The 22,352-nt window shown below is 38.0% G+C and overlaps 5 protein-coding genes across 5 annotated transcripts; 4 read left to right on the forward strand and 1 right to left on the reverse strand.

Annotated features, from left to right (window-relative positions):
* Positions 1–51: 51 nt before the first annotated feature.
* mad2l1bp (MAD2L1 binding protein) lies at positions 52–2,129 on the forward strand. Its single transcript, XM_077582870.1, has 3 exons — positions 52–457; positions 1,120–1,376; positions 1,480–2,129. Exons 1-3 carry the CDS (start codon positions 205–207, stop codon positions 2,005–2,007), a joined length of 1,038 nt encoding a protein of 345 aa, XP_077438996.1. The 5' UTR covers positions 52–204; the 3' UTR covers positions 2,008–2,129.
* Positions 2,130–2,517: 388 nt separating this feature from the next.
* ephx5 (epoxide hydrolase 5) lies at positions 2,518–5,929 on the reverse strand. Its single transcript, XM_077582869.1, has 9 exons — positions 5,697–5,929; positions 5,397–5,616; positions 5,143–5,323; positions 4,087–4,296; positions 3,882–4,011; positions 3,341–3,552; positions 3,146–3,254; positions 2,944–3,069; positions 2,518–2,864 (listed from the first exon to the last, which is right to left on the reverse strand). The coding sequence occupies exons 1-9, from the start codon at positions 5,717–5,719 to the stop codon at positions 2,666–2,668; spliced, it is 1,410 nt and encodes a 469-aa protein (XP_077438995.1). The 5' UTR covers positions 5,720–5,929; the 3' UTR covers positions 2,518–2,665.
* Positions 5,930–6,017: 88 nt separating this feature from the next.
* cst3 (cystatin C (amyloid angiopathy and cerebral hemorrhage)) lies at positions 6,018–8,577 on the forward strand. The gene is made up of 3 exons (XM_077582974.1): positions 6,018–6,313; positions 6,446–6,547; positions 8,222–8,577. The coding sequence occupies exons 1-3, from the start codon at positions 6,107–6,109 to the stop codon at positions 8,333–8,335; spliced, it is 423 nt and encodes a 140-aa protein (XP_077439100.1). The 5' UTR covers positions 6,018–6,106; the 3' UTR covers positions 8,336–8,577.
* Positions 8,578–8,722: 145 nt separating this feature from the next.
* Positions 8,723–17,602, forward strand: LOC144061996 (glycine-N-acyltransferase-like protein 3). Its single transcript, XM_077582973.1, has 6 exons — positions 8,723–10,712; positions 10,936–11,012; positions 11,109–11,216; positions 11,295–11,406; positions 13,311–13,443; positions 13,527–17,602. The coding sequence occupies exons 2-6, from the start codon at positions 10,938–10,940 to the stop codon at positions 13,924–13,926; spliced, it is 828 nt and encodes a 275-aa protein (XP_077439099.1). The 5' UTR covers positions 8,723–10,712; positions 10,936–10,937; the 3' UTR covers positions 13,927–17,602.
* Positions 17,603–17,747: 145 nt separating this feature from the next.
* LOC144061995 (glycine N-acyltransferase-like protein 3) lies at positions 17,748–21,495 on the forward strand. The gene is made up of 6 exons (XM_077582972.1): positions 17,748–17,817; positions 19,157–19,286; positions 19,374–19,481; positions 19,562–19,682; positions 19,791–19,923; positions 20,126–21,495. Exons 2-6 carry the CDS (start codon positions 19,212–19,214, stop codon positions 20,523–20,525), a joined length of 837 nt encoding a protein of 278 aa, XP_077439098.1. The 5' UTR covers positions 17,748–17,817; positions 19,157–19,211; the 3' UTR covers positions 20,526–21,495.
* Positions 21,496–22,352: the final 857 nt, after the last annotated feature.

A 22,352-nucleotide genomic window follows, 5' to 3' on the forward strand; every position in this document is an offset into this window, starting at 1 on the left:
AGGAAAATGCGGAGTCTTGTAAATCATCATGGTCCGTCTGCATTTGAACGCAGCCAAGGGCCACGTCTCCCATGATGCCTTGCGGTAGGCAGTCCGTCACTCGGCGGCGACATTTAAAACTACAGCACAGGGTTCGAGTTTTAAAAAACGAGAGGAAAAAAAACTATTAAAAACACCATCGCAAGCGACAAGGACAACGGAATAATGAAGAACCCGTCCCCGTCTACAAAACAGTTTGATGAAGTGGAAGTGACTGTAGCGCCAAGAGTACAGAATGTTCCGGACGATTCATATTCACACGGATTTTCGCAAGAAATTGTCGGCGAGGCTGATCGTAAAACGGTAGTGGGCGAAAAAGAGTCAAAAAGTTCAGAACACGAGTTAAGAGCAAGCCAGGATCGTGTTAACAGCGCCGAAAATAATGATAACATCACCGTGTCTTCAAGCAACTTGCTTGGTAAGTGCTGATTTTGCGGAAATTAGTCTAGCAACAACACCGGTACTTCTACTTCCTCATCATACTGTATTTATTTATCTTTTTCGTCGATCTACACCGCAGTATATAGCGTTTGACATTGTGTTACGTTTTTGTGTCATTTTAATTATATTATAATTTTGACTCGTTTCATGTTAAATTAATTAACCCTGTACATTGACGAACAGAGGTGGTGCAAGTATTTAAAATCTACTTAAAGTACAGATATATTGGGGTTGGGGGTAGACAGCATAAGCACTGACTCAACTCCTGCACTTGAGTAAAACTAAAGATGTAGACTCTGAAAAAGCACAAATGTGAAAAATAATATCATATGTAATCTTAAAATAAATTACGCTTCACTGTTAACTTACATTGTGATACTACTGAGAAGGGGGGGGGGGTCACAGTTCCATACATTTGCTGAGCAAAACCTTTTTCCATATTGTTTTCTAATGTGAACTAAATAACAAAAATGCTAAATTATCCAATTATAACATCTACTCAAGTACAATAAATGTTGTATTTGTACTTTGTTACTCCTAGCCATTGTTCACTGATAACACTGCCTTGGTTCAGGAAATGTTATTCACCATCTAACAATCTTTGTCCATTGTTCATCTATTTACTGCTTGTGTTGACAGAAGACAAGCAAGAGCGAGACTGCAGCGTGACAGCCGGTAAACAACAGTTGAACACAGCAGCTGAGAGTGACGCAGAGATGGTGAGAAGGGCCAAGGAGGACGGAATTGTCAGCGTGTTCTTCCCGGGAACCGTGACTCAGGAAGGCTGCTGCCGCTTTGTCAGCGAAATCCTCAAGTGTATTTTGTATCAGAGGCAACAACTCCCCATGACCTATGACCAACTAGTGTACTCCCAGAAGAAATGGCAAGACTCAAAAGTGAATATCCAATCCAATCGCAAAGAATCTCATCATAGATGCGCAGTATATTTTTGTTCTGGTTTATCTTCATACACTTCTTCTGTTTGTTTCTTCTTCTTAGGATAAAGATGTTGTTTGTGGGAGGCAAGTCAATTTAGCAGATGCAAACCGACGTAAGTGTCAGAAGACACTCCAGGACCTGGAGGAGGTTCTGCATCAGCTGGAGGTGCTTTTCTCCCTTAGTAAGGTACCACGAGTTCTGCTGCTCATGGGTGGCTCACTCATCCTCCCCAAAGAGATATACGAGATCAACCTGGATGCCCTGCAATTGGGAAGTGGCGATCAATGCCTACGGGTATCGTCATGTTTAACACAACTCTTCCGCACACTTTTTGTAGCTGACCTTTTGTCTGATAGTAGACCAGCCCATTTAATGCCCACCACAGTCTTGGCACTGGCCCACAGGGACTGCGGGGTAGGTTGGTTCCACCCTAAACTCAAATTTAAAGTACCAACTTCTGTCAAAAAACAAATGATTGCCCTCTGTACGGATCTGGTCAGTTTCGGGAACGAAAGCACAGAAATAGTGGACTGTAGGGAATATGTGTGGTTCCAAGCACCTACGACCATCAAAGGCTTTCGTAACTGACTGCAAATGTGCTACTTTTTAAAATCATGGTTCATATGAGCTTTGAATGTGCATTTTAAAGTTTTACTATATTTTTAATGAAGTATTGCAACATTTATTGTTATTAAAATAGATTCACACAAGAGGTATGCTTCATTTTTATTTATTTATTTTTTAATAATGTGGCAAAATACTACTAGGCTTTACACCAGGGTCCGAGAACATCCGGCCCATGGGCCAAAATTGACCCGTCGCCAGTTACTGTATATCTGGCCCACTAGATGACGTTGATGACAAAAAGCTAATAATTAGGTGGTCTTGTTTCACCTCAAAATAATAAGCCATTCATCTTAAAATGTCATTTTGTTCGACGAGGACGCGTTGAAGCGTTTGACTTCCGGGTTCGTGTTACGCGGCCAATCAGGTGCTTGGATTTACAATACCGAAATTCACAAGTGCAGGTGAATGGGATGTGTGTCACTTGAAATGTACTTTATAGAGTCAAGGAAATCAGATTTTGTGCACTTGAACTTACAGTGTTAAATCTTGTCAAGTCTTTATTGATTTTACAATTGTGTGACAATTCAGAATTATATAATGGATCGAAACTTATTGAGCATCATTTTTGTGGTGTTGTGAAATATTTGAGCAATAGGAATGCAGACTAAATGCGCATTCTTCAAAGTTCGACCTTTCTAACAAACTGGAATATATCACTGACAAGCAGCTGAGGCTCCTCAAAGGCAGCAAAGTGACCACCTTGAGGCATCATTGTGTATGAGACAATGTTATTAAATCTAAGATGGGCCCACGATTTCGGGCAGTGCATCACTTCTCCAGGGAAGGCAGCCAATCCAGTCGGCACAAATATTCTTGTCCTGTAACAAAATATTACATTCATCATTTGACTCCAAAATCACAGGGCCTCAAGTATAGTTATGAATCCAATTAACATACTTTGAATCAATCCTGTTGTCAATATTAGTCTTAAGGTTCTCTTTGTAGAAGCGCATGGACGAGACAATGGAGCCTGTGGTCCAGTAGATCATGATATTTGTTAGGAGATCATCCAGGCTAAATTTCCTGTGCAAAACAACAGCTATGAGTAATCCCATAAACATTGCTGATTGATGGAAAAAGCTCAAATGTACTCTCAGACCTTTCCAGCCCACCGTCCTCCAGGCGTATGTTCTCAATGTTAGTCGCGGTGGAGAACTTCTCCAGAATGTAAGCAGCCAAGCCTACAGGAGAGTCATTCACTCCACAGCCTGTTAAATTATTAGTTATCACTATTTGGACCGTCGTTCCGCGTACCGCAATTGTACTGCATGTTAATGAGTGTTTGTGTTCCTACCTACGGTGTCTGGTTTGGTAGCCTGAATGTGCAAGTAGCCTGATTCCCTCAAGACGTTCCACACGTGCTTTTCAAAGAATGGGAACAAGCGGCGGACATCTTCCAGAGTCAAGCCCACCAAGAAGGGCAGATAAGGGCCAATCAGGAGAGACAGCATCACTTTAAACCCTTTCTTCGCTATAAACATATTTAAGTGGAGACCTTTCACACACCTGTATGACAGATTGAAGAAAAAAAAAAAAGATTGTTTAGGATAAAACAATAGCCAAGAAGCACATCATATTGAAACTCAGATGGTTTTTTTTGTATATGCTAAACTTGTGTGCAGAGTAGCAACATTTCTACACACTTATTAGTGAATGAGACTCAATGTAATTAAAATGACTGACAACTGTGCTTTGCCCTATTGAGGCATTTGCAGCATCAGCATCTTTTGCACAATGCAAGCGTTGATCCGCACTGAGGCACCATATTGTTACCATGAGAGAGTGTGGAGACAATTCCAGTTTTCAATTCCTGCTTATTTTGCAGACTGTCTTACTGAGGTTTCATCTGTGCCATATTCATGGTGATGAGAGAGCCCCAGTCTCCTCCCTGCAAATAGAACTGCAAGAACCCTAAACGCTCCATTAGCTTCAGGAAAATTCTGGCAGCAGCAAGAGAGTCGAAACCTACATGGAAGGATAGAGAGTAAAAAACTTAACTACCCACATGTTGTGAATCATCTTTCTACTAGAGAGAACTACCTTGTTTATGAGGGGCCTCAGAGAAACCATATCCAGGTATAGACGGGCATATGACCTCAAAAGCGAGATCATTGTGGCTCTCTGTGAGAAGTGGCAGGATCTTGTAGAATTCAAAGAAGGAGCCTGGCCAACCATGAACAATCATAAGCGGGACGACCTTTTGATTCTTTTTGGGAGTTGGCCGCACATGGATAAAGTGCACATCTATTCCTGTTGAAGAGGAGGAACGTTTGAGAAGTAGCACCGGGGAAATGATATGCACGTTTTTTAGTGCCACACTGAAAATCAGATCAGAAATAATTATGAAAACAATTAGTTGTATTGACATTTTGTTGGGAATTTTGACATTACCATATTTGACAACTTTTTTCTTTTAAGTTTACAACTTTTATCATAATTTGACTAGTGATAGACTAGTTTAATCAGCCAGGATGATTAAATGGCATCGACTATTTTTTTTTTTAAACCAATGGCCAATAAAAAAAAAAAAAGGAATATTTTGAGATGTTAAGTTTCCGCTGGCAGCTCACACTGGAAACACTTTTGTTTTTTAACTTAAAGTAATGATAATTTGTCATAAGTAAACTATTAAAATTTCAACTTTATTGAAATGTTGTCAAACTTGATTTACTGTGCTAAACTGTAGGGAACTATTTATTTATTTAGATTTTTATTTAACTTAGTAAGATTGCTGCTTAGCCAACACGCTCCCTGCACTTTTTGTTACAGTTTTTAAAGATGTCTATTCGCTGAGACTGAAAAAAAAAAAAACTTTTGCGTTGCAAATCTGAAAAGCTGGTTCACAAACGTTCTAAAATGCATTCAAATGAAGTGTTGGAAGTTTTTATGACTTAAAATTTTGTTGTCAATATTTTCACTTTTACCACAAACGAATATCCGATTCAAATATCTGTTATCGGCTTCCTTGACTAAGAATACTCGGCATCGGCCCTGAAAAAACATATCGGCGTATCACTAAATGTCAGTTTCTTTTTAATGTAGGTCCCTAAACTCTAATACGCTTCTCTATTATGTACCGGTACATTAAATGAATACCTTCAATTTTAGTTTTGAAGTGTGGATACATGTTCAGGACTGCCACTTGTTTGTTCCAGTCAAACTCGTGTCTCCAATAGGAAACCACTTGTTTAAGATAAGCTGAATTGAATCCATACTCGAAGGCAGCATCTTCCAAAGGGTCAGCGTAACGAGTTTTGTCGAGGCGCTCTTGAAGCTCCTGAGGAATTTGTACATGATTACACATATTTTTGCAGTCTGTCAAACTTCACATTTTAAAAATGATACATCACCTTGATTTCATCATCTGATGTTTGCACCTCAAAAGAATATATCTTGTCATCTTCTGATTGTGGTTTTTCGCCTGCTCCCCACCACCCTTCGCCTAGAGGAATAGTTTGAACTTTGTTGTGACATCTTCTGTGTTGGATGTACAGCAAGGCAACTCCTGCTGCCACCGCTGTTCCGATCACAATCTGCTTGTGGAAAGCATCCAAACTCAGGAAGGAGTCTCTGTGCCATGTGAAAACACATTTTAGTTTGTTCCTCAATTAATCAAATTAAGTAGCTGGTCGCTGTAGAAGTTCACTTACTTCAAAGAATGTACGCTTTGCATTTTGGTCGTAAAGTGAACGCCCACCTCTGGAATTCACTCAAGTACACTGAATGAAAAGGTAAAAATCACAGAACTTTCACAGTTGTTGAAAAATGAACACCAAATATTGATGCTGACCGAATGCAAGCCGTTTAAAATGGACCGAATACGAACGTTGGACGTAAACACCTAAACGGGGTTACTCCGGGGCAAAAATGCTACCAGCCATTATTCCAAAGAGCAATGACTTCTTTTTTTTCAATGAATTTGATTGGGCCAGAAATGAGCCAATCACAGCGCGTGGCTCATACGTGACGCGGTTGTTTATATAAAACGTGAGAAGCAGTGGCGAGACTGGTGTCTATCTAACCTTGTTGTTGATTTGAGTCCGATTAAATAAAGAGCGCTATGATTGTGAGGGTAGCGGCAGCCTTTCTATTTCTTGGGGTAGTTGGCGCCGTAGGCGTCGGCCGGCTTGTCGGAGGATTCAGCGATGCGGACCCCAACGAAGACGGCGTGCAGGAAGCCCTGAACTTCGCCGTTACGCAACATAATTTGGGTTCGAACGACATGTTCCTCAGAGTACATACAGGAGTGGTCAACGTTCAAAAACAGGTTAGTGACGTTCAGATTATAACAACAAATCGGCACATATCAGTTCAATTGTAATGTTTGTGCAATGTAAACGACAGTGGGAGGGAAAAAAATAACACAGTATGGTTGTTTTTTTTGTCTTTTTTTTTTTAGATAGTCACTGGCATCAATTACGTCATCACTGTTAACATGGCGAAGACTAACTGCAGGAAGCACCCTCCAGATGAACAGTGCGACACCACAGTCGTGGATCAGGTAGGATTTGTCATCATTAGTTTGGATCTGCACAGTTTTTCTGGAGTTGGTCAGGATCACGGTTACCAAATGTTTTGTACTTGTAAGGTAGTGTTGGCAAAATGAAGCTTCATGAAGCACTTGTGATTTTTTTTAAGTCCCCTAGATGGTGCTCTTGGTTTAAATATAAAGGCTAGTGCAATGGAAATGTATTAAATTTCCACTGCATCTTCCAACCAAGAGCACCATCTAGGGGACTTAAAAAAATCACAAGTGCTTCATGAAGCTTCATTTTGCATCACTACTTGTAGGGGTCTGGTTGCAAGTAACAGACCATTTGCATTAGTAATTTCGAATTAAAAGTAAGCAACCGCAAAATGCCTGCTGATATAACTTTGTCACGAGTATGGTAATTATGTTATTTATTTATGATTTTATTATTTTTAAAGGAAGTTGCATTTTGTTACTTTCTAAAGCGATGTACGCGCATACTGATTACAGGACCAAGTTTGCGATCAAAGGCCTCTGTGATGCCTCCTAAAGATCATGCTGAGATCTTCTAATAATCCTGTAGTCTGCCTGTCATGTCTGGGAGGATCGGGTTTTGGTTGAGGGTCCTGATTGGTCCTGAGTGGATTCCTGCCCTTCCGCAGGCTGACCAATCCGGGCTCTCAGCCACTTGTGCCTGGCCTCAGGTGTGACTAATCAACCTAATTTGTGTGGGTATTTAGTTCCCGGGTGGTGATCAGTCCTTGTGGGATCATTGCCATTTGTTACGGTCACACCCGGAGTTTATGTTGTCAGTTTGAGTTTGAGTTTGAGTTTGAGTTTGAGTTTGAGTTTGAGTTTGAGTTTGAGTTTGAGTTTGAGTTTGAGTTTGAGTTTGAGTTTGAGTTTGAGTTTGAGTTTGAGTTTGAGTTTGAGTTTGAGTTGTACAAATAAAGTACAACTGTCTAACCCGCACTCCTGCCGTGGTTCTCCTGCCTCCCTGCATTTCGGGTCCTCTACGCCTCACCTCGACAGACACCACGCTGCTCCGTGACACAACCGTGACACTGCCGGGAAAATGGTCAGGGCCTCTAGTCGAAAATAAATGAGCCAAGTCACTGACCACAATCAAGATGACAAGACAGCTTAGCTTCTTTAGTTTTTCTTCTTCTACAGTGCAAGTTTATGTGTATTTTATAAAGATATTATAGAAAATTATACAATGTGTAATTGGTCAGTGACGTAATAATGGCGCAACACAACAAATTGATCATGCAAATTTGTTGCCAATACTTTTAAATACATATTCTCAATTAGTTGTTTGCAGTCCTTGTATTTTCCATCAGTCTGGATACCCTGCCGCCCCTAACAGGTCCTTTTTGGTACTACATCAGATTTGAGGTTTGAGAGGGATTACTCATGTTGGTGGAGATGTGTTCGTTGTTTGTCATCTTGAATGGTATGCAACACACAACTGTAAAAGTGAGTGGCACATACTTGACGATCCCCTCATGTGTGGCACATAAAAAACAAAAGGTTAATGCCTCCACCATATTTAAAAATAATAATAATTACCGTAAATGTGCTTACCCTGCTTAAAATTTTTAAACAATATCATGTCTTGTATGGTACATAGTGTTAACCTTTTTCTGAATTATGTCACATATACAGCACATGTTTAATATGGATTTCGAACTATTTCCTCAGCCTTACCAGTGCAAATTCACTGTGTGGAGCCGCCCATGGATGGGAAGCTTAATGATGACGGAGCCGGCATTGTGCAGTTCTCCAATTGAACCACGTGGGAATACATCAGTGTAGCTTTCAAACACCTCTTCAGTATGGAAAATTTCTGTATCCTTAGTCAACATTTTATAATGCTGTAGCAGTATTGTTTCTGGTTTTAGAATAGACATTTCACAATCATATTAATTTCTTTAAATTTAAAAAGAAATCATTTTAATGAAACAAGCTAACAACACATACATGTGCACTCTTTTGCTTATTAGCCTTTTACCAACAAAGTGTTGTGTTTTGAAATTAAAGTACTTATAACAAATGTATCCTTGTGTGAGTCACTCATGTTATGTAGGGTTATATTCTCCCGTTCTCATGTAAGCTTTTTGACTAATGACATGCCCATCGTGTAAACTTGGGAATCAATATTGTGGAAACACAAAAGAGCCATGATCATTTGACAAACTAAAGAAAACAGTTCTTCATTATCTTCCAAACTTGATCCGTGGGAATCAGTTTACGATACAAGAAATACTTTATCTAAAAGCGCCCAAGCGTGTGCATTTTCTGCTATGGGTGAATTTATTGTCCTGTGTAAATTTACCTACATAAGTGTGTATTTTGTTTAAGGCTGATCATCAACTTTACATTATATACAGACCCCCTAAAAAAAGAAAAAAGAATATCATGGAAAAGTTCATTTATTTCCACAATTCCATTCAAAAAGTCAAACTTTTATAGATTATGGTGGCCCTGAAGTGCAAAAACAAAAGCAAATAACTAAGTTAAAAAAAAACATAGTAATAGCAAACACAAAACCCCAAAACACAACAAATGAAGCACCACAACATTTACCTACCAGAAGTGGTGTGTACTGAGGGGGAGAGCAGGGGGAATCAGACTTTGACTGGATGAAAATACCGCCCATCATCTGATAAGACCGTATTGTGGCCCTCATTTTCCTCTTGTAATAGTGTATTATCAAGAGAAAAATGAGGGCCACTAGACCTAAAAAACAAAGAGCTGACAGCAAGCCTCAAAGAAAAGAAACGTGGGCTTCCAGGACCCGCAGGAAATGCCAGAGCGCATCGAGGCAGTGATTTGGGCAAATAGATTCCCAACCAACTATACTGAAGATTGACATATCGTTTTGAAAATACAATCCATCCATCATTTTTTTCCCATGCAAAACACTGAGAAGTATACATGGTCATTTCTTCACAGTATTTTATTTTAATCCTGTTTTTGTGGGTTTCATGAGCTGTAAACCCAAATTATGTAAAAAAAAAATATACATATATATAAATACTTGACATCATTGTGGGCCCTGATTCTATAATCTATGAAATTTTGATTTTTTGAATGGAATTGTGGAAATAAATGAACTTCCATGATATTCAATTTACGTGAGATATCGAATCCGAGCTTCGGCCTTCCTGGGTGGAGCTTGCATGTTCTTCCCGTGCCTGCGTGGGTTTTCTTCCGGGTACTCCGGTTTCCTCCCACATTCCAAAGACATGTATGGCAGGTTATTTGAGCACTCCAAATTGTCCACAGGTGTGATTGTGAGTGTGGATGGTTGTTCGTCTCTGTGTGCCCTGCGATTGTCTGACCTTTGTTCAAGGTGTACACCATCTACTGCCCGAAGCCAGCTGGGATAGGCTCCAGCACCTCCCGCGACCCTTGTAAGGACTAAACGGTTAAGAAAATGGATGGATATTCAATTTTTTTTGTAGATAACGCTTTCACAATAAATAACCATAATAATCATCATAAATAACCAAACAAAATATTCTACGATCAATGCATAGTGAACATTAAATGACGAATGATTTCATAAATTAATTTCATAAGGTGTCATCTATGTATATCAGGTAGATTATCCATACACAATACAATCTGTGCAAGAAAATTGGCACAAGAGGCGGCAGGTTGGGCTAAAGTTGTGTTTTATTGCTGTAACCTGTTATTCAACATGGTTTGAATCCCCCTCCTCCACCTTCCAGACATGAAAAATGTTTCATGACATGCACAGACATACACGCTGCCTTTCTGCGATAAAAAACATCATCTAAGGTAGGCCAAGTTTCTTGGACATTGAATATGGAACCATTTTGACTTTTTCATAACTTTAAGAAGCCATTTCAAGATAATGTCATTGGTTGTTATTGTACTTTAGTTGGGGGGGGGTTATAAATCTTTTACCCCATTATTCACATTTTAGAACAAAATTATAATAATAATTTGCACTTTGTTTTTAAAAGTCGATTTTAATGGCGTAATTTGAAGTCAACCTCACATGCCATAGTGCTTTCACGTTCATCCTGTTTTGTAGATAGGTTTTAAGTTTCCTTTCTCAGACAATTATGCAATTGTTTTTTTTTGTTTTGTTTTTCAGTCAAGAGTTTTGTGGTGACATACAAGCACAAGGAAACAACATTTGATAATTGATTTGGCAGAGGTAAGAGATTTTTCTCTTTATACTTGAAAAAAAGGCCAGTAAACACTAACCTTATTTGTTGTAAAGATTTTTTTTAATACATTTTACTTTATTACATTCATATAAGAAAATAACTGGTATATGTGGAAGGAATTTTAGATCTTTGAGTTTATTTCATAAAAAATGGGAGTAAAAACGTTTATATTTTTGCTAAGTATTCATTCAATGGATCTTTTCTGCCCAGAAATGAAGATCCTTCAAAATGATGAGCTAATGACAGCCGAGGGTGTTCTGCTGCAGCACTTGCCCAAGAGTTTTCAGGTTGGCCTGCAGGCAGTTTTGACATTTTCATTTTGGTTTTCTTGGAGCATCACATTTTATTTGTCAACCAATGTGACTGTTTGACTGTCCTTGCAGGTGTATGGATTTGTATATGCTTGTAACAGAAATGAACCAAGTCCTATACAGGTTGTTGTTGATACATGGCCTGATTTTAAAGTCATCATTTGTCGACCCAACCCAGAGGTGAGTATGTCATATATCATTTGATTAGGTTTTTTTTATTGCCATAAAATGTATCATTTTTCATGTTTCACATACCAGAAAGAATTGAATTTTGTACCCGAGTTGACCATATACTGCATGGATGAACACATTTTGAAAAAAATGTTGATGACAGAGGATGCAATTGATTGGAGCTCTTATATTGCTGGAGGTAATGCTATTACAATGAAGGAAAAACTGTTGTGTAAAAACATCTTTGTTTAAAAACACAATTTGATTTCCTTTATGAACGTACGTAAATCACAAATGAAGGGAGATGTCAAACAAAAGCTAGCCCAGGATGTCACATTCAGTCGTCCCTCCAACCCTCATGAAAACTTGTCCCAACATGTTAAGATAACAGGGAAGTGTTTAAAAAATGCATAGCTAGGGCTGGGTTTTAAAAAATTGAATAATCGATGTTCCTTTTGCCTCATATTAATTCATAAAACCACAAATTGAATATTTTAACACCTTTTTCCTATAATAATTCATTTAAAAAAAAAATTTTTTAGAGACCTTTTTTTTTGTGTATCTTACTATTTTCTTGAAATTTACTGTTCACGTGAATTTAAAAGTATTTTCTTACATTTATGAAAGACCTGACTTATTGCACTTTAAGGCAATTCAGAATCTTTTTCAATTTATATTTACAATTATTCAATTAGAATTATGAAAATATTTCCATCTCATCCTTGCCGGTGTCAATGTTTGTGTAACACATAAGTGATAATAATATAACGTGTTACTTTCGTTAATAATCTGAATAATTTAACCAGTTACTGCCCTCTTGTGGAGTTTTTTTCATGTCCTTGATGTTTAAGAAGAATTGATATTCTGTACAGTAATTAAACAATATTGGATTGACTCTTCACTCTTGTGAATCAAAATTGAACCGATTCAGGAAATAAGAGTCGATATCCAGCACTAATAGCAAAGAGAGAAGGCTGTAAACCTATACGGTAGCTTGTTGCCCCGACTGAACATGTTGGTATTCAATGGTTCTTTCAGATGCAGTTAGTTTCAGAGCAGCGTCCAAATTATCACCTGCATAGATCAAACTGCATATTAAACGTTAAGGACTTTTATAGTAATGCATCAACAAGCACTTGTCCCTGTGTTTCACATGCCGGCGCTCCCTTTAACTCAATCACTGCCATTGACGGCTATAGACGTCAAAAATTCATTTGAACTATTTCTATTAGTTTAACATTTTTCCCCACTTTTGTTAACAAGAGTATGAAAACCTAGATTTTTTAAATTGTATTAGAACAGATATAAAATCTGTAATTAATCGTGAGTTAACTAGTAAAGTCATGCGATTAATTACGATTAAAAATGTTAATCCCCTGACGCCCCTAATTTTTAATAATCTTTTCCTTATTAAAAAAAAAAAAAAAGATTATTACAAATTAAAACTAAAATATTTAAAAAGAAAAAGAAAATATTATTAAAAATTAGGGGCATCAGGCAATTAAAATTTGTAATCGTAATTAATCGCATGACTTCACTAGTTAACTCATGATTAATCACAAATTTTATATCTGTTCTAAATGTACAAAAAAAATCTAGGTTTTCATACTGTTGTTAACAAAAATGGAAAAATATGTTAAACTAATAAGAAATAGTTCAAATGAATTTTGACGTCTATAGCTGTCAATGGCAGTTAAAGACATTCTGCAGCAGCCTGTCAATAGAAACCTAAATAAACCTGTCTCTGGGGTTGGTGAAGGTTAGTGGCCCGGTGGGTGGTGTCTGGTCGGTGCTGGGCTTCGCTTTTCTTTCTTTTCTTTGGTCCCCCTTCGGGTCTCCTGGCGGCCCCACGACTCTGGCTGGATTTTGGAGTGTTCGGTTTAGGTGAACGGTATGGGAATTCTTCTTATTTTTTTTTTCTTTCTCACGCACGCACGCACACACACACACGCACGCACGCACGCACGCACGCACAAACACACATACAAAAAAAAAAAAGGGAGAACAATGATGATGACATTTCAAATGATCAATACTGAGATCTCCCAGAAAAAAAAAAAAAAGAAACCTAAATAAAAAATATTGTGTGTGATTTTATTGCAGGCTGCGACGTTTCACACGGCTCTGTTCTCCAAGAGGCTTCGTTGAACAGAGAAGTCAGCTACAAATCTGTGGCACTCACCCGTATTCTGCATCTGCCAGATCATAGCCATCTGGTCACACCAGCAATCAACAGGTGGGCACAAGTAATGATATAGATTCAGACTGATTATTTATAAGATTCAGTCATACTTTCATTATTCCACTCTGTTTGTACAGTGATCTTGACTCAAGGATTTCGTCTCTGCAACTTTCCCATGCCCACTTGGTGAATCAAACTTGGAAGTTTGGAGGAACCGAACAAGCATACAAATACATAGCATTCCTCATCAGCAACTTCCCTACGTACTGCATAACTGATGATGAAGGTCGGCCTGTGTCATGGCTTCTTGTGTATGAGTACTTGGCATTGGGCGTGTTGTATACTTTGCCTGAGCACAGAAAGAAAGGTTACGCCAAAGCTCTGATCCGCAACATGGCCCGGAGATTCTTAGCTCAGGGCTACCCAGTGTTCTGCTACATAGAGGAGGACAACATGGTTTCCTACAAGCTTTTTAAAAGTCTCGGTTTCATTGAAGAGCCCTCATACAGAGAGCTGTGGTTTGAGTTTAACTTTTGAAATCATCCCAATTATGAAAAGCAGCTGACGTGTTACTTGCTAAGTGGGGGAGGGGTGGTACCATTCTGATCCTGCACAGGCTCAAACTAACTTTTTGTGTTGTGTATTAATAATCATTTTATTGTTCTTTGACATTTTCTCAAATATATTTTATTCAGTGGTGGGTGTGGGGTAATGAGTTACAAATACTTTGTAAGTAGATTTTCAGGTATCTGTAGTGTACTTGGCAATTTTTCTGATTGCCTAAGACGATGTCCTTTCTACTTTGTGGAAAAAAGCGTCATCATGTAACATTTTTTCTTGTTCTTTTCAGTTTGAATAGTATGTAAGTAAGGGGAAACTTTTGTTTACTTTTGTACTTGGGGACATTGCAGGGTCTGTTCTTTTTAACTTTTACTTCAGTACTTCTTCAGTGCAAGTAGCCCAATAGCTGAGTTGGGTGAAACACAGGCTCTGTACGTAAATGATTTTACAAAATGAAAATGAAGATAGCCCTAACCCTAGTAAACAATAATTAACAGTTTGTTGATCATCTACAAATGCAAGCTAATGATACCTTGCAATGTGAAAGCCATCAACAGCACCCAGAAATCTCATCTGAGATGGAGAGACGCAAGATGGCAAAAAGTATGCTGCGGTCTGACGAGACAGTTTGTTTTTTATTGTTATTATTATTATCAGGGAAAAGGAGCATCACCATTGTTATCAGCGCAAAGCAAAGCTCAAAAACATGGCATGTGTAACTTGCACATTTGTGAAGGCACCCATAATGCTGAAAGATACATACAGGTTTTGGAGCAACATGTCTTTTTCATGGATGTCTCTGCTTATTTCAGCAAGACAATGTCTATACATGTAATACAGTAGGCTACTTTATGTATCCATGCATAGCACTTGACACACAAGGTCATGAATATAGGCTACATGGCTCTTCGCAACACTATCGTAGTGTCCTTTGTCTCGGTTTCATTCTTGTGTTGTGTGTTTGTCGTCACACAATCAGTAGAAGGTGGAGGGACAGGTGCAGACATTTGAATAGTCTCTGTAAAGCAACGTGCGTTGACTGAGTTTGACCAAACTTTTGTTTCGCTTTCATCATATCCATCAACCATCACTGCGAGCAAGATGGGAGGGGATTAGCTGCATGTCGTAACATAACTTCTGCTTTAGTTATTGTAGCTTTTGTAGCATATTTTGACATTTGTTTCAACATTCCCATGTGCGCATTGAGAGGACCTGATGACACATGCTGGAAATCTTGCTGGTTTTTAAATTGTTGACATTTTTCAAGCATATCCATTATCACTTAACAGTGAGTAGTAATGACGTGTCAAACAAAGATAGATTTGACGGCAGTTCTGGGACATGAGAGTACAAATCGGAAGTGTAGATTTAACTCCCATAGTGTTAAATTTAATACGTTCCCTGAGTTTATATAGTTCTCACCAGTTCAGAGTTAAATTTATACTTCGAAAAGTGTAAAAATGCAGCTCATTGGTAGCGTGAAATTTCAACACCCACAGTGTTATTATTTGACACATAAAAGTGAACTTTTTACACTTTAAAGTGTTGTCTACTTTCACCTATCAGTGTAGATTCTTAACACTTAAAAGTGTTATTTCCTTTCATTTTTGGCATTAATTTCTCACATTTTGCTACTTTTAACCATGAAGTGTTATATTAATTTCTTTAATTGCCTTAATTTCTCACAGTTTTAGTGTGTTACTTCTTGACAAGTTTTTATTTTCCAACCCGAATGGAGAAAGTAAGACTCGAACCTACCGCTTGGGGGGCAACAACACTAACAAGTATGCCACAAGATAGTACATGTTCGTTGCTGCAAAATTCTTTCTTGGAGGCCTAGTTCCCGCACGACTCATGGTAAATACAAATTGCTGGTACGGCAAAATATCCACTTTGTTTTTTTGTTTTACAGGAAAATAATAAACATAAATTACACTAGTCATGAAAATCCGGAAACTTTTTGTTTTATGTCTCACACGCTTTTTCTACGTTAACTCATGAACAAAATAATTCAAGAACTGTATAATTTTATCCATAATTCATAAAACCGAGTAATCCAGACCTAGAGTTGTCCTTAAAATCCAGGGAAAAAAACGTAGCTGCCTTGCAGGAGAAAATAGCCTGGATTCATAAGCCTGGAGTCAATTACTTTGACTCGCTGAAATAACACAGTTTTTTCTTCACTGCGAGTGTTCAAATAACACCCAGTAAAAAGAGCTTTTTTACATGTGTGTGTTTCGCATTTTTGCTTGATGTACAGCTTCAGCTGTTCAACAGTCCAAGGTCTCCGTTGTCGTATATAGCACTTCATAATGTGCTGTCAATGTGAGACAGGTCTGGACTGCAGGCAGGCCAGTCTAGTACCCACACTCTTTTACTACCAGGCCACGCTGTTGTAACAAGTGCAGAATGTAGTTTGGTATTGTCTTTGTGAAATAAGTAGGAGGGGTGTCAATGAAAAAGACGTTGCTTGCATGGCAGAATAGGTTTCTCCAAAACCTGTATGTACCTTTGCATTAATGGTGCCTTCACAGATTCACAGCCACTGACACTAACACAGACCCATACCATCACAGATGCTAGCTTTTGAACTTTGCGTCCATAACAGTCCAGATGGTTCGTTACCTCTTTGGCCCGGAAAACACAACATCCACAATTTCCAAAAACAATTTGAAGTATGGACTCATCAGACCACAAAACATGTTTCCACTTTGCATCAGTCCATCTTAGATGAGATCGGGCCCAGAGAAGCCGGCAGTGTTAAGTTGCATTTATTTACGGATGTATAGCTCTGAACTGTATTTACTAACATCGTTTTTCTGAAGTGTTCCTGAGCCCATGTGGTGATATCTTTTACATATTGATGTTGGTTTTTGATGCAGTGCCGCCTGAGGGATCGAGGGTCACGGGCATTCAATGTTGGTTTTCAGCGTTGCTGCTTACATTTAATGATTTCTCCAGATCCTCTTAAAAGGAACCCTGACTGTAATGACAAGTTTGCTTCATATGATTTATTTGGTCGTTACATAACTATGAGATAAATTTTTAAAAAATCATTTCCAGTTTAATACATTTTGTAGAAACTCCATTTGTGCATACTACATATGCCGCGCGCCATTAATTGCGTGACATTGAATGGCGCTGCTCTCTCAAAGCAAAACGATGCGTTGGCATAGTGGGATAGAGAAAGCAGCGCAAACAATGGAGGCATATATACAAATAAGAGTTTCTACAAGATGTATTGAACTGGAAATGATTTTTGAAAAATTAATCTCATAGTTATGTTACTGACAACCAAATAAATCATATGGAGCAAATTTGTCATTACAGTCAAGGTTCCTTTGAACCTTTTGGTGATATTATGTATGGACCATGGATGATAAAATGCCTAAATAGTGTCAATTCTACGTTGAGGAACTTTGTCTTTAAACTGTTTGACTACTTCTGACGCACTTATTCTATTCTTTTATAACCAAGCATTGCACCCATCTGTTTCCAAATTGTTCACCTGTTTGATACAGTAATTCTTTTTTGGGAACATGTAGCCATAAAATTCCAAGTTAATGATTATTTGCTAAAAACAAAGGTTATCAGTTCTAACATTAAATATATTGTCTTTGTAGTGTATTCAATTAAATATAAGTTGCAAATCGTTGTACTGTAATCACTTTTTTATTTATGTTTAACACAGCGTCCCAATTTCATTGGAATTTGTGGTTTGTAGCACCATAAATGCTGTTATACTGGGGCACTTTTATTTTGGAAGTGTTACTTTATCGTGTTGCTTCTGACCACTTACTGCACATCACTTCCTGAAGTTCCTGCGTCTTCTTCATCGACCTTCTTTAGGGAGTCGAGTTATGGACGGTAAAATCTGATCATAATTGTGATTATTTGTACTAGGATTTGGAACGTTGCACGACAGTGATGCTGATAGAACTGTAAACGACCCAGACTTCATATAATTAAGTTGTAAAATGCGGTTATTTGAGAGTGTCTTCCTATTAGTTTTATCCAGCGTTTCTGGTATATTTAATGTGTTCAGACGTTCTCTGATAACCGTTTATAAAATGCTACGGCAAAATCAATAGGACAAACTAGATTGTCGCTGACCACGTTGCCATATTCTCAGTAAGGTTGACACGTTACTCATTTTTTTTCTACAGATAAACGTTGAGTATTAGTCTTCAAGCAAAATACTACCCCAAAAAAAATGTATAAAAATAAATCACATTAATCCTGAATTGTAATTGTACTGTTCTCAACTCCCCCCCCCCCCCCCCTCATAACCCATATTAAACAATGTACAGAACTTTGAAGGGAAAAATGAATATATAAATGGAAATTCACAAAACACACCGAGGAGGTAACAAAGAATATAAAAGCCAAATAAAGTAAATTGAATTACCAAACAACAACAACTGTGTAAACAGAGAATATTATATAAATGTTGCTGTATTTATGTTTTCACATCTTTTTTTATTTGAGACAGATAGATGTCAAACGTACAAAAAAACTCAATGGAGTTTGGGTTTTTATGCATGAATTTGGATCTATGAATATAGAATTTTGCTAACATTATAATAAAGTGTATTAAATAAAATTGCACGTGAGCAGTCTTATATTCAAAAATACCTAAAAAATGTGTTTCTAAAGTAAAGGAGACATGGGGATAAATATGATCTATAATAAAATTCTGTCAATTTGCACCACAACTGTTTTGTTTTTAGACAAGTCCAGAATAAATGGATATATCGTTATGTTTCTCTTAGCTCACCACAAAAACTGCAATAGAAATCTAAATCTGTGTTAAATTTCAACATATACATAGTGGTTGGCTAAAGTATATTTATAATTTTATAAGAAATTTATTTAATTTTGTTGGTACGCCACATACTTACAAGAGCACTAAGTGTGCATGTCATGTGCGGGGTTATGCAAATTATATATTTAAAAAAAAACTCTTGAGATGTTAAAAATCAGTATGTGTGGTGTGCACCTGACTTTATTTTCTGATAGGATTTTTTAACACTTTCTAGATGGCACAGAAAGGAAATGAGCTTTCTCTTGTATATATCACTTTTCCACCTACAAGCTACTTTAACTTTCCTCATTCACTTTTAAAGGACACTTCAACATGCCCCCCACACACACACACACCAACGACCTGTAATTATTGATCAAATCTCGACCTTTGAACTCAAAGGGTGAAGATAAGCGAAGCTTGCTGAACACACAACATTGGAATCAAGCAACCAAAAATGAAGATCCTTCAAAAAGATGAGCTGATGACTGCTGAGATTCTTCTGCTGAAACACTTACCCAAGAGTTTTCAGGTAAATATTTGAACCTTGTCATGAAACATTTCAAGTAACTCATTGCTTTCTTTGTAAATCGGTGCTGCTCTCTTCCTGTCTTTTTAGGTCTATGGATACTTATATGCTTGTAACAGAAACAAACAAAGTAGCGTGCAGTTCATTGTTGATGCGTGGCCCGATTTTAAGGTCATCATTTGTCGCCCTGACCCAGAAGTGAGTTTGTAACCCAAATAAAAAAAAATGGTAGTTTCCTTTTCTTTGGTCCACCTTAATATTTTGTTTGTATTCCACAGAACAAACAAGCCTCGGACTGGACCAAAAAAGTAATGTTCTACTGCCTGGATGAGAAGATTTTGAGGGAAATGTTGTTAGAAGAGGATACAATCGACTGGAGCACTTATTTTATAATTGGAGGTAATTTCACAGGTGGTGGAGTAAATATATAAATCTGAAGTTATATTTGAATGAACTTTGTAGTATTTAGCTATGGAATGAATATTATTATATCCATTTTCATTGCAGGCTATGACAGTTCTCATACCGCCGTGCTCCAAGAGGTATCAACACAGAGACAAGTCAGCCACAAACATCTGGCTCGTGCACATCTTCTCTATTTGCCATATAGTAGCCATCTGGTCACGCCAGCAATCAACAGGTTAGCAGTTTTTAATAATAAGATTAGAAATTATGTCAACCTCATAATTGATCATAGCTGCAATTTTAAGCAAACAAACATGACTAATTAATCACCAGGCCTTAAAATAGATGAGATCAAAGCTGTGAAATTAACCAAATTAAACTACAATTTTATGTATTCACTTTTTAATGCTTTTCTTTCTTTCTTTCTTTTTCAACAGTGATATGAAATCAAGGATTTTGTCCCTTGATCTTTCTCATGCTCACCTGGTGAATCAGACCTGGAAGTTTGGAGGGGATGAAACGGGGTACAAGAAAATTGTGAGACAGATCAGCAACTTCCCTTCATACTGCATCACTGACGGTCAGGGTCAGCCTGTATCATGGCTGCTTTTACATGAATACATGGCAATAGGCGTGTTGTATACTCTGCCTGAGCACAGACACAAAGGTTACGCCACAGTCCTGGTCTACACTATGGCCCAGAGGCTCCTTGCTGAGGGCTACCCAGTGTTCTGCTATGTAGAGGAAAACAACATTGTCCCTTATAAACTGTTTAAAAGCCTGGGATTTATTGAGGATCCCTCTTACAGAGAGATGTGGGTTGTGTTCAACGCCTGATTTTGAGAAGCAGCTGGCATACAGAATGATCAGTCAGATAAAACTTGTATCACAGCTAAATAAGTCACTTGCCTTGCATATATTAAGCCTGTGGCTTTTATGCGATTTATTTCCAGTAGACTGCTTTGTGAAGTGGACGTTGATTTGAAATCAATGACATTCCAATGACTTTACATTGCTTGATAGCTTAAATTGCAATTGTCTCACTTCTGTTAAGCTTTGTAAAGCAAATTAAAGTGATTACTCATTTATATATATATGTACACACACTTTGCACTTTATTACTTCCTGTCCCTGATGAGCGAATCTCTCAAAGTCCCAAAGTTGCACTTTAGCCAGTACGTGAATTCTGCGACATAACTGTCTATATTCTCATTGGCGTCCTTGTTTCTTGTAAAGAAACGATATTGTGCAGTGATCATTAAACTTGTCAATATCTTCCATGCATCCTTATCCGTGTTGGCCATCAGCGTGTGTAAACTGTTGACATTTAACATTTTCAATTGATATTTTTTACTGTTTTTGAATTTACTTATAAGTATATAGATGCCATATAACTGTGTAGTTGAATGAATAACACTGTGATGTTTTTGTGAAATATATTGGAATCTCTTACTCCCTTCCAGGCTCTTGAGATAAGAATGTATATGTTTTAAAAGTGGTTAAGTTCTCATGTCATTAGTCATTTGGTCGTAAAAACTGAAGGTCCAAGGTCAAAGCCTGTCTACATAATTTCTCCGAGCCTGGTGGGGAGCCGAGATAATCGTATCAGTATCATCATGTCTGCTTATTAAGAACACTACTTCTTTGTCAAGCCTAAGGGCGGGAGTATTCTTTTTTCAAGTATAAAGCATCTGTATGTTTTCATATTCGTCACACACTTGAGGCTTAAACATCACCTTCGAATGTAAGCCATTCTCCTGTGTCTTTAAGAGCTCTTAAATAAACTCCTTAAGGGAACTTTTTCATACGATCTCAATTCTGCAATTTATTTGAACACGCAAAAGATTACACTTAATAAAGTAATCAAATAATGCCTTCAAAACGTTCTCTGACACTCGCCAAAATATACTGTTGCTAAACAGTTTCACCTTCTTTTTTGTCATTCGCTTCATCCAAAGCCAAATCCACATAGAGAGAAAACTCATCCCTCCATGTCTTCGAAAAGTTACTGGAGTCCAAACACAACTGTTGTGGAGGCCTTAATCCATCCCATTGCACCCCGCACGGCAGGCTCACACTTGCGGCTAAGCTAATGGTAGTCCTTGGAGAGGAAAAATTCAGAAAGAGACCTCAACCACTGCCACCATGTTAAAGTTTGTTCTCTTTACATACGAGGACACACTTTTACCCCAACTGGGCTGCATACTTTTCTGCGCGTCAACACGTAACCGAACAATATTGTTACAGAGAATATTGAAAAAGGTACGAACTTTTTTAGCACTGTAAATGTTGTAACACAAATTTTGAAAATGGTATTTTATTGTGTTGCTTCTGACACCTTACCGCACATCACTTAGTAGACTTCTTATGAGAGGTGTGTCAAGGTGAGTTGAGGCCAGCGAAATTTGAAAAAGTAGAATTTTGCAACGTTGCACGATGAGTGGTGCTGGTAAAACAGTAAATGGCAACATCAGACTACACAAATTTAGCCAAACTTTCACCTGACAGACGCATCGCAGACAAATATGTGTCATGGCTTATCTTTTAGTTGTTTTGGCGCGTCTTAGCCCGTGTAGTATGACATAGTCATACATGCTCAACGCGACCGGTCTGGGACGTTTCACCGCCACGATGACAAAAGTCTGGCATGGCTTGGCATGTCCT

Source organism: Vanacampus margaritifer, chromosome 12 (assembly GCF_051991255.1).
Source record: "Vanacampus margaritifer isolate UIUO_Vmar chromosome 12, RoL_Vmar_1.0, whole genome shotgun sequence".
In the NCBI taxonomy this organism is placed as follows: domain Eukaryota; kingdom Metazoa; phylum Chordata; class Actinopteri; order Syngnathiformes; family Syngnathidae; genus Vanacampus; species Vanacampus margaritifer.